The 12199-nt window shown below is 40.6% G+C and overlaps 1 protein-coding gene across 2 annotated transcripts in view; it reads right to left on the reverse strand.

The window, feature by feature from the left end:
* Positions 1-12199, reverse strand: part of KCNIP4 (potassium voltage-gated channel interacting protein 4) — a 108965-nt gene that overhangs the window by 8537 nt on the left and 88229 nt on the right. For both annotated transcript variants that reach the window (XM_088131438.1, XM_088131439.1), the window contains exon 4: positions 1770-1840. In XM_088131438.1, the coding sequence (XP_087987564.1) occupies positions 1770-1840 (71 nt within the window). The remainder of the gene's footprint in view (positions 1-1769; positions 1841-12199) is intronic.

Here is a 12199-nt window from a genome sequence, read left to right on the forward strand (position 1 = left end):
AACAGGTAGTCCTCATTTAGCAACCACAGTTGGGACCAGCAACTCCATTGCTAAGTAAAGCAGTGGCTAAGTAATATCATAAGCACTGTGCTTATGATATTACTTCAGCTTTCCTTTGCTTTACAGAGCTGCAAAGGTCATAAATGCGAGGATTGGTCATATAGTTACTTTTTCATTACTGTCGTAACTGCAAACAGTTGCTAAATGGGACAGTTGCTAAACAAAGACTACCTGTACTCTTCACTTCTGAATGTGGGGCTATTAGGGAAAGCTGGGTGGATCTATCCATGAGGTGAGTTTGACTAAAAGGGATCTTTATTTTGGCCAGCTAGGTGAGATTTATTGTAGTTTCCCATTCACTTATTAATCAGGTCTGACAACACTTAGCTTTGGTTAACCTCAGAAAGATAAGTGGGGTCAGACCTGGTTAGTACTTGAATGGGAGGCCACAAGAAATAGCATCACTGTAGGCTTGGCTAGGAAATCTAAAAATCTAAAAAGCATCATGGAAAAAGATATTAGAAAACCATGCTTCTAAAGCAGTCGACGAACATTCAGGGACCTGTCCATGAAGCCATTAGGAATCAAGGTGGACTCAAGGAAGATCTTTTTTGAGTTCACCTAACCTTTTTAAGGAAAATGACTGATTACAAAAATTGATAGGACATTGCCTTTTGAGCCTCAGATAGTTGAGACAGCAGAGGTTCTGCTAAGCTCTGGGAGACATTATTTTCTTTTCTATAGCATCTGGAGATCTAATGAGCAATATATTTAAATATTACTTTGTGGGGTCACTTAATTTTACTGCCTCATATTTTTCATATTTTCCCACTCATTCCAACAGGGCCTTTAAATTGATACCACTTCCTGCATCCATAAAAATCATACTTATCCATCAGGCACTACTTGTGCCTGGATTGAACCTGCCTATGCAATCCAAAGATTAAGAGATGCCTCACTGAGAGTCATCATAAACTGCAAGGGGTGGATTAAGCAGCAGGCCCTATCTGTGGTGGCCCCACATTCCAAAGGTACACATGGCTGTGCCTGCAAGGCTCCTTCTGTTCTAACACACCTTTGGCTTTGTGGGCAACCATTGTAGCTAGATCATTCTGTAGTATTGTTTGTGGATCTTTTGTTTGCTTTGTTGTAAACTTCCAAGTCTTCACTGATTAGGGTGGCTGACAAATACGATTAAATAAATAAAATATACTAAATAAAGAAGGATGTCTCAGAACAATCACATCACCTTATTGCAGAGGAGTATCTGGAATTGGAGAAGACCAACAGACTTTTCAGTGCTGTATGGACTTTAAGTTGAGGGTTAAGAACTCAGGAGAAACAATTTTCTTTCATTTAGCTCTTAAAACAAGAAGGAATTAACAAGGACAACACGTTAACTGGAAGATAATGAAAGCTGAAATTAAATACCTGGTTGATTTAAAAAGAGGCCCTCTTTTCCTTCCCTAATTGAATGTTTCCTCATTGTATTAAAATTATTTCAATCCCTCTTCTGTTGGGGGAATGTTGATTGGAGAAGGAATTAAGGGAGAATGTTGACTGAATAAGGGAATAAGGTGCGGAGAGCTAGAAAATCAGGACTTGTATTTTCTCAAATACTGTACTACTTAATAATAATATTAATAACAAGAATTCTGTTAACCTAATATAGCTGCTTATGAGCAACATAGCTATGTAAGCACATAACCTTTTAATGTAGCTAGTCAAGACTTTGGACCATATATAGAACAGAAATAAAACAACCTTACCTCAAAACTCACACATCCATTATGATCTGTGTCAAATGCATTGAACAGAAAATGTGCATATGTTGTGGAATCTGGAATTAAACAAGATTGATCCTTATTAATTACATATTAAAAGTTAATACTTTAAAGAACCACATTCAGTCTTTTCTATATCTCTATTATTATTTTTTTGAGGGGGAGGTAAAGTTATTATTTGATTATTATTAAGTAATTACTTATAAAAAGTGATCTTCATTCCTATACTTTGCATGACTTCAACCACAGGTATCACAGATGGTGTTAAAATCCAGTTATTGTTTACGGAACTGGAAAATTAACTAAATTACACAGTAGAGTCTCCATTTATATTTGCATAGAAATCAAGTCATGTCAGCGGAATGATTGGGACAAACCATGCATGGCTACATTTGCACATGTTATTCTGTGCTACATATCTACTATTCCAGGTTATTATTTCAGTATTCAAGTTGAGAAGGAAGACAATGCCACTGTCATTTTTTAAAGCTCATTGTTCTTTGAAGACCCATCAAATTGTTATAAGAAGTGTCATTCAGGGCCTAGACAAGAAACATTGCTCCTAATTATCTAAATAAAAATAGTTTAATAAGAACGGCCACAATTTAGCGAAAGAATCATACTTTTATGTCCAGAAGATGGTTAATGAAAAACGTTATGGTTAAATATCCCATTTAATTCAATGAATTTTAATACTCTTGTTGGCTAAATCAAACTTCCTTCCTTCCTTCCTTCCTTCCTTCCTTCCTTCCTTCCTTCCTTCCTTCCTTCCTTCCTTCCTTCCTTCCTTCCTTCCTTCCTTCCTTCCTTCCTTCCTTCCTTCCTTCCTTCCAAAAAGATACATGCCACCACTCCACATTGCCCTGGGAGGCTTATACAATACAACTTTTGAGCCCTCCTAGCCTTCACCAAAGTTATACTAAGTTCCCTGGGCACTTCATTCCTTTGTCAGTATCCATGACAAAAAAACGCCACCTTGAAGACCTGAGGGTATAAGCAGAAGGTGAGAGAAAATGATATCCTACAAGTAACTTAGGCCTAAGCTATGTTAAGTAATTAGAAACCACAGTGAGAATCTTCCACTGGGATCAGAAAACAGTGGGGAGAAAGTATCCTTTCATTTTAGGGGATGGGAGTGATACCTTCTAAGCTAGCTGCAATTTCTGAACTATCTTCAAAAATACTCCACGAAGAGTGAATGACAATAGTTCAATTTTGAGGATACCAACATGTTTCACTTCATGTAATTGCACAACTGGTTTATCATCCAAAGCTAAAAATCTGCCCATCTGTGATAGAATGGAATTATGAAGGCCAGGCTCAGGAGATAACATTTTCTTAGCTCGCCAATGGAGCATGGGAACTACAAGAGGATGAGACTGGCACCTCCCTGAGAATTCACACTGTTGTGGTTGGCTGACTTGGGAGACGGGTTTTCAGTCTGGGAAGATTCTTGCTAGAGGCTGTAGCTAATAAACGTAGCTCAACTGATTTTGCATTGTCTCTTGGAGTTCCTTAGGCTAGGCCTGACACCATCACAGACATTAAATGGCTATCCAGTATCAGTGCTATATGCAAGAGAACGCCAGGCAGTGCCCTTGACCTTTAAGATAGTGTGACCACATCCAGAAGAAGCCTATCTCTTGAATCTTTTAGTATAAAATGTATTAAGTATTTATTATATTTATATTCTGTCTCTCCTTTAGCAGTTCAATCAGGTATACATCATATTTTATCCCCACAACCAAAATCACTTTGGGTTGAGAATAACTGGTCAAAGTAATCCTGTGAGCTTTCATGGCTGTGTGTCCATTTGCACCTCCTTAATGTGGTGTTAAGGAATTACCTCCTTAATAAGGTACGTAAATATTAACATTGTTCTATAAGAATTCAAAATACGTTATTATGTGCTTTATAAAATAAATTATTTAACTATGAAAAATACAAAAGGAAATACCAGAGGTGATCACAGAACCATCCTTTGGGAGCTTCTGGTGGACTGGTAAGGTCCCAGAAGACTGGAGGAGAGCAAACATCATTCCCATCTTCAAAAAGAGGAAGAAGGAAGATGTGGAAAACTACAAATCTGTCAGTTGACAATGAATTGTGCCAGATTAATCTTATCTCCTTTAATGGAGTTACTACATCAGGGGAACACTGTAGATACAGTGCACTGGACCAGAACAAAATTTTCAACGGAGTGCCTCATGACCCTTCCCTTCATAAAATGGTAAGATATGGGCTAGAGCAGGCTGGGGAATTCTGGGAGTTGAAGTCCATACAGTTTAAAGTTGCTAAGGTTGAGAAACACTGGGCTAGAAGATGCCTACTGTTAGATGGACTCACAGTTGGCTGAATAACTGCACCCACAGAAGGAATACAGGCATGGCAAACATCTCAGAAGGGACCTTCCCTTCTTGGGCTGTAAAGCCAATGGGGTAGAAGTGTACTTTCAGACTTGCAAGATTCTGTTAATGTCGTCTTACAATAAAATAGAGCTAGTACTTCTGGGTGTGCTTCCTGTCTGGACTACCTTGCAAGGCTGACAGTTGACCATGAGCCTGTGTGTGATGCACCTGCTAAAAAAGCAAATGCAGCCATGCAGTGCATTAGCAGGATCAGAGAGTCCACTCACAGGACAACTTTATGCTCCTGAGATTGCACCCAGTTTGACTCCTGTATCCCATTCTGGGAACTACATTAAAAAAAAAACAAAGTGACAAATTGGACCAGGTTCAGTGAAGGGTCACCAAGAGGGTGAAGAGTCTGGACACCAAGCCCTATGAGGAACATTTAAAGGATCTGGATATGTTTAGCCTACAGAAAAGATGACATCTAATAGCAGTTTTCAACTATCTGAAAGGTTCTCACATAGAAGAGAAAGTGGGTGCATTCTCTATTGCCCAAACTACAAGGAAGAAGCTTATGGTAGACATCAGGAAGAACTTCCTCACTGAATGAACTATCAGTGGAACAGACTGTCACACAATATGGTCAGCTGCTTCTTGGTTAGATGTCTTCAAAGAAAGGCTGTAGCAGATCCTGCACTGAGCAGGAGCATGGACTAGAATCCCTCTGGCCCCTTTCAACCACATGATAGGAACGTAGAATTTGCTACGCAAAACTATTCAATATGAAATTGAAGTCCATCAGCAACATATATTCAAAGCAGCATGCTAATACCTTCATAGTATCTACAGTATGCCAATGTTATCAACCTTCTCCCAATGTTGTCTATTTTCCTTGTTTCTTATCTTGTTTTTTAGATGGATAGCTTCTATTTCATCAGGTATTTAAAAACTCAAAATCTACTTTAATCAAATAAATCATGGCATTTGTTTACCACCGGATTCAGAAGATGATGCTGGGAAGCTTACTTATTATTTAATTGATTGTAATTAATTTAATTGTTTAATGTTTGCCACAAGAAGCGTAGGGAAAACTTTAAATAAAAAGAAAAAGAGAAATCTGCCCCAGTACAATGTGCGCAGTGGTGACCGTGCACTCCCCGAAAGGAGAGAAAGGCCAGCAGTGAGGGCTCTCAGCATGGGAGTTGCAGCCAAAAGCCACTGCTGCTGAGTTGAGGCCCCCTTCTTCTCACCTACCTGAGGGGGGTCTATACAAAAATACAGGTGCTGTCTACATGCTGGGTGAGTCGGGGGCTGCTCCTATGCAGAGAAGGCAGTCCAGTAGGTACCTCGTTGCCAAGCCATAGAGGGGTTCTGTAGGTTGAAACCAGCACTTAGAGTTGTATCTGGAAGTTTATTTGAAGCCAGTGCAGAAACTGCGATTCCCTGATAAACAGGGCACTGCGTTTTGCACCAGCTTCAGTTTCCAAGTGTTCCTCAGAGGCTGCTCCAGGTAGAGAGCCCTGCAGGAATCCAAGGAAGTGCATGAATTATTGTGGCTTGGGGGTCCCGTTCCAGGTTGGGGTGCACCTGACCCACCAGTTAGAGCTGGGCCAGGCCCCTTTCTCCAGCCATCCCTTTGCCTGCCTGTCTAGCAGTAGCCTCAAGCCCCAGACCTGGGCACCCCCTTCAAGAGTTAAACATTTCCCTAGCTATCCTCTGGACATTTGATGCTGACCTTTTCTTTCCTATTTATATCTGATCTAAAATGAAAACAAAACATTAAAATGCACTGAAATGCATTTTTTAAAATCAGATTACTGGTCAGACTGCTCTCACCAAGCAATTAAAAAAAAAAAAAGCCTGAACCAGATCCTTTATAGATTTTTTTTTCCCAGATACATCCAGTGGTTTCCCAGCAAAACATCCAAGAAACTAAAAAGACCATTACAATTAAAAACAAGCTGATGCAGGATGTTCTTCAGCATTTAATGAGACCTATTTAATATGGTTTCTCTCACGACACTGGAATATAAACCAAGACAGGAAAAGGTGGCGCCTATCATGAAATACAACCTTTCTAGCCCTTAATGACAGTAACACTGGAGCTGTGTAAAAGTTAGACTTCAAAATTCCATTTGATGGAATTGGTTTCCAAATTGCATTTATGATCCAAATTGAATCCTCCAATCCGACTAAATGCCCCTTAATTCACCCCAAGGCTTTTGTGCATTTTTCTTTCTGACTCAAACTGACTTAATGGTCTGAATCCAAATTGATTGGAGCTGATCTGTACTTGCACAATTAACGTTCTGTCAAGTGGAAGGAAAAAACAGCCTCAGGGCCTTAAGAGATTCAGATCAAGCAAACTGAAATACTGTACTGTATTTTTACAATGTTATTAGCATTCACATTTAACAGCCCAGTCCAGCAGGTTTCACGTAGAAGGCAGCAAACACCTGCATCGTACAAATAACTTGTAATAAGGAAAAGAACTAGAGAACAGATGTTAAAACCAGAACCCATTAAGTTTTAGTCTTGCTTTGGAGACTTTTGGACAACTTGAAGAAGGGGAGAATAGAGTTATATTGTAAAACTATACTGCAGCATTGACATTTTAAGCCAAAAGAGATGTCAACATGATCTCAATGGCCTTGTTACTGTCCCCCTGGAAAGTGTGTGTGTGTGATTGATTTTTCCCCCCCAATGTTATTCCCCTGATGAGTTTTCTTAAGACTACCTGGAAGTTAGAAAAGGTGGTCATTTTAGGAAATATAAATAAATAGACTTGGGAACGGAATCCTCAAAATTGAGGATGAAGACAGGGGCATCTGGGGAGGGGGTGTAAAACAAAAAAAGACAAGGTGGCAGTTTTGGACACCTCCCCACCCTGTTGATGCTCCTAGATGAGGAAGCTTATAACACACTGGCCTGTCTTACATCCCAGCAGGAATGGGGAGAACTATTACAGACTGATGTTTTTCATCTAAGCTAGTTCCAGGCAACCGAGTGTGTCAATTTCTTGCTTCCAGGTGCCTTCTCCATCACCCTTAGTAGGAATAAAATGGAATAATGAGGGATTCTCAGATCTGTAGTCCTACAATCCCTTAAAATGATGCATGCATTTCTGCAACTCTCCGCTGTGATTAAAACTCATGATTGCATCAGGTTTAGGGTTAGGCAAGGAAGTTTAATAATTCAGGATTATTATATATATTTCAGGAGTTCTCAGACTTTGCAGAAATGCCCGTGCCTGTTGCACACTTCTGCCAGCAAGCGAGGAGCCAAATCCAGAACATGTTTTTAGTAGGCTCCTACAGTGCTGACAAAAGTTGCTCCTTGTTTGTCTACACCCAACTTGCACGGCAAAATAGGAGCAACACATAGAAAGTTTGACAGTGTTTGCCTGGTTAATTTTTTTTAAATGTGCAGTCTTTCCCACTTCATGGCCTTGCTGGGGTCCTGACCCACAGTTTGAGAAGCTCTGTCTTAATGGCCCTTGCTGCACTGCATTGGGGTTTAATTTGGGTAGCATGAGCTGACATCCGATGCAAAGTTGAGAGGGTTTGGTTCATTCTTTATCCAATTATGGTCTCAAGTCTTTCAGGGGTATCTGCAGGGAGGGTCAAAAAAGACAAGATGGCAGCTATGATTCCTTTTAAGCAGCTGATTTCTTCGGTTTTTGACTCTGCGGGTGCCCTCAAATCTTTCTACACGACAAAAAGTTTTCTCTGGAAAAAAGATGGCTCCTGAAATATTCATCCTGTTTCTAGGGGGAAAATGCTTAACTTACTTACACGTTTTTAACCAATAAGGATAGCTTATAACTACAAAACAGGATACCATGAACATCCTAAACTCATTCAGCTGTCAGAAAAACCAAGAGAGGTCAAGCACAAATTGCTTTAATTTGGTCTTCTGTTTTCATGGTTTTGTTGCAATTCTTTTGTTTGAATAATCCCATCTCTCTTACTTGACTCATAAAAGCCGACACCAACCTGGATAGCCTTCCAATGCTGGGGGAAAGGCAATGCATGACAAGAAAAGGTTTACTACTAGCCATGAAGTGATCCACCTCTAAGCCAACTGCTGGGTCACCATAGAATTCGGACTACGTTTGGTCTTCCTCCGAGGCGAATGTTGCCCACTACAGGCAAAAAAATGGTGGACTAGAGGACCTGTTGGCCAGATCTGGCACAGTTTTTATATTAAAAGGAAAAAGGTGAAGACTCCTTCATTTTTCAGGATGGCTATATGATTAGTGTCATGGAGAGGTTTTTCTGGCAAGCACACTTTTTTTTCCCCTTAACTTTCCAATCTATTGTAGCCCTTGGATCTCCTGGTCTTTCTTCCAAGCACTAGCCATATCCAACCTTACTTAGGGTTTGGGGTTTTTTTGTGGGCGGGGGGGTGGAGGTGCTTTTGTTTTAAGATAGTCAAGGCTGGGAATTTTGGAACCAAAAAAAAAAAAATTCCTTTTTGCTGAGCCCAATTCCAGTTGAACACGCAGAAAAGTGTATTGTCGAAGGCTTTCACGGCTGGCATACAATGGCTGCTGTGGGTCTTCCAGGCTGTGTGGCCATGGTCTGGAAGTTCTGTTTTCTGATGTTTTGCCAGTTCCTGAACCACCTAACCAGCGTCCACCCTGTTGATATACAATTCACCATGGAAAAAGAAGTGGACGGCCAACTTCCATTTCTAGACACGCTGGTCATACGCAAACCAGACCTCAAATTAGGACACAAAGTCTACAGAAAACCCACCCACACAGACCGGTACCTACACAAAAACTCCAACCACCACCCACGTCAGAAAAGAGGCATTATCAAAACCCATGGATCGTGCCAATCGGATCTGCGAAACCCAATTCCTAAACTCTGAACTTAACCACCTTAATTGGGTCCTACAAGCGAATGGCTACTCCAAGAATGAAATAAAAAGAGCCATCAAACCAAGAAAACAACATGCGACTGAAGAAGAAAAACAGCCACCCGCCAACAAAATATTTCTGCCCTACATCGAAGGGGTCACAGACCGCATGGGAAAACTGATGGAAAAACACAATTTCCAAACAATCTTCAGACCCACCAGAAAAGTACAAGAAGTGCTAAAATCAGCAAAAGACAAAAGGGATCCCCTCACTGCCGCAGGAGTATACCGCATACCATGCAGTTGCGGGCAAGTATACATCGGGACCACAAAACGCAGCATCCATACCAGGATAAAAGAACACGAAAGACACTGCAGACTACAGCAACCAGAAAAATCTGCAGTAGCTGAACATGCTCTCAAGCACACTGGACACAAAATCCTATTTGAAAACACAGAGATACTGGACAACACCAACAGCCACTATACCAGGCTATACCGGGAAGCCATTGAAATTCACAAACACTGGCACAGTTTCAATAAAAAAGAAGAAAGTCTAAAAATAAACAAAACCTGGCTACCAATCCTGAAAAATACAGCCTGCAAAAGGTCAACGAACTCAGCTCAACCACCAGGACATGTGAGCAGTTCACACAATGAACTTGCTAATCACCCCCAGCAGCCCCTCATTAACAATTCAATAGAAGAAAAAACCCTGCCTAATCCCCAGGAAGATACACACAGATGCTGACACCAAAACAAGCAGCCACTCAGTAACCCAACCCCCCCACACACCCCCAATCCCCCTTCCCCCCTCAGATCTCTATAAATACCCACAAAAGGGTCACATCACCCTGGGCACAGAGAGAACTGCTCCTGTCTGTGCTCCTGCACTCTGAAGATGCCGGTCACAGGTGCTGGCGAAACGTTAGGAAACAAAACTTCAAGAACACGGCCCGGAAGACCCACACCAGCCAACGCAGAAAAGTCCTTGTCATTTTCTGGGAAATAATGTGAAGGCCATTTTTCCTGTGTGTTTTCTCAATGTCTCCATCTTGCCTACAGCCCTGGAACTTGATAAGGCTTACTGCTGAGTCAATATGTACAGGATCGTGCATACTTCTGTTGTAACTTATTTGATAAATGAAAAAAGTCTTTCAATTGGCACATGAATGTATCACTCTCCTTCTAACCTGGAACTGTTGCACTGTGTTGAAAATGGATGTTGGTTGTGGGCTTTCTTGAGGGCTTTCCATCCAGTTCAGGTGGCGAACTGGAGAAGAAAATGTCCCAGTGTATTTGCACAGAATTTGACAGGAAAACATCTCAGTGAATTTGTACAGGAGAACCGGACAGAATAACTTAGTGAATTGTACAGAAAAACTAGCCAGGAGAATGTCCGAATGAATTTGTTCAGGAAAACTGGGACAGAAAAACATTTCATGGGAGAACATCTCAGTGGATTGCCCCAGTGAGCAAAATATCGCTGTATCTAAACTGCAAGCATATCCCTCTGATAAAATGTACTGTTTAAGGGGGGGAAAAGTTGGCTGGTTTCAGTAAGAGAATGAGGAGGAGCCATCATAATAAGGAGAAACATGATCACCAAGCTGGCTACCCTATTATCCACCCTGTACTGAAGTATGTAAGACCCAGAAATTACCATTGATGGTGAAAAGCTGTCAAGCCAGTTAAGGAGGAAGGGGAAAAAAAAGCAATATGCTTACAAAACAAAGGGAGACCCACAGAGATCAGTGGGCTATCATACATTTGCATCAACTTTAGGCTTTGAACGATACATTTCAACTGCCTCCTACATTTCTCACTGCCTATCTTAACGTAACATTCTGTAGGAGAGAAATAATGGCTACATAACCCCACCGAGAGCTTATAGGGAATTATCTAAAACATTGCCAATTCTCATTATGTGGCTCCAAATAAGAACAGATTTGTAGGATTTCTTTTCTCCTTCCTTAAAGCTCCAAATTTCATCTCTACTATTAATGAAAGAGTAATTCTTTATTAGTCAGCCTAGCAGGGAGGAAAGAATCATGACAGTCTTTTTCTTAGCAAACCACAGAACCACTCTTAAATTTCTCTCTGCTGAGAGCTTATGAGCTTTGTCAACTGCAGGAGACACATTACAGATTCAAACTTTCTGTTTTCAGAGGAAGGCCAACTTCGCTTTGTCTCCAAAAGGTAGGAGTAATCCAATATGAGGAATACTGATGGATGAATACAGCCCGTAATTTAACTTTTTTGAGAAGAAGTGATGACCAAAATACTACAATTTATGCGTCTAGAACATCTGGCTTAACTTCTGAAGTTGTATTTCTTTTTTTCCTTCTTTCTAACCCCTGCTTTTCATACTACAGTACCTTGCCTGACAAAGAAAATCTTGATAGCAAGAGGGGTATGGAAATTTTTGAGTCCTAATAAAAGTATGTCCATTATTACCGTTGTTTTCTTAATAAGACTCTTAAAAAAAGAAAAAGAAACAAAGTATAACAACATTTATTGCCACTGTTTTTTCCAAATTATGACTAAATTATAATTATCATCTGTTGCAATGTAAGACATTCAAATTTGATATTCTCTTTTGCACACATTTTTAAATGCAACATACTTTGCTCTCATTCTTTTATTCTTCATTCCTAGAATGCTGATCTATTTAGCTTGTGTAAAACAATGCAGAGGCAAAAAATATAGCAGCATCTTTGCATGCAGTTAATTACTCTAAAGGAGAATCCCCAATTAAGTGTGTCCTTCTTCCCATCCCTGCCAGAATCCCAAATCTTCCCCAGGACAAGCAAGATTACCTGCTGTGACTTCAGAATTATGCTAAGAAAATGTAGGGAGATTTTGATGAGTTTGATTTGTTTCCTTCTGTTATTTCTCTTGAGCTTTCAAAATGAGGTGAGGTGTCTGGTTACCAAGTACTCTCTTGGTCATTGCCCATCTCTACTTATTTTCTTTGGGGTGGGGGGCTGCCTAGGTGGGACCAGGGAGAAGTCAACATATCTTTATGTGATGGTGCAGGGCCACCAGCCTTAAAGGACGTCTGTCCACAGGTTAAGAAGCCCTCTTTAGATCCAGAGGATGTGGTTAAGTATCACCTAGTTACAAGATGGCCTCTTTGGTGGAGAAAGTGGCATCTTGCAGTGAAAGATATTCTTGGAAGACACCACTTATCTTGAT

The sequence above is a fragment of the Python bivittatus genome, unplaced genomic scaffold, assembly GCF_059951505.1.
Source record: "Python bivittatus isolate LINGU-HERP-01145 unplaced genomic scaffold, Pbiv_v1 ctg000960_np1212, whole genome shotgun sequence".
NCBI classification, from domain to species: domain Eukaryota; kingdom Metazoa; phylum Chordata; class Lepidosauria; order Squamata; family Pythonidae; genus Python; species Python bivittatus.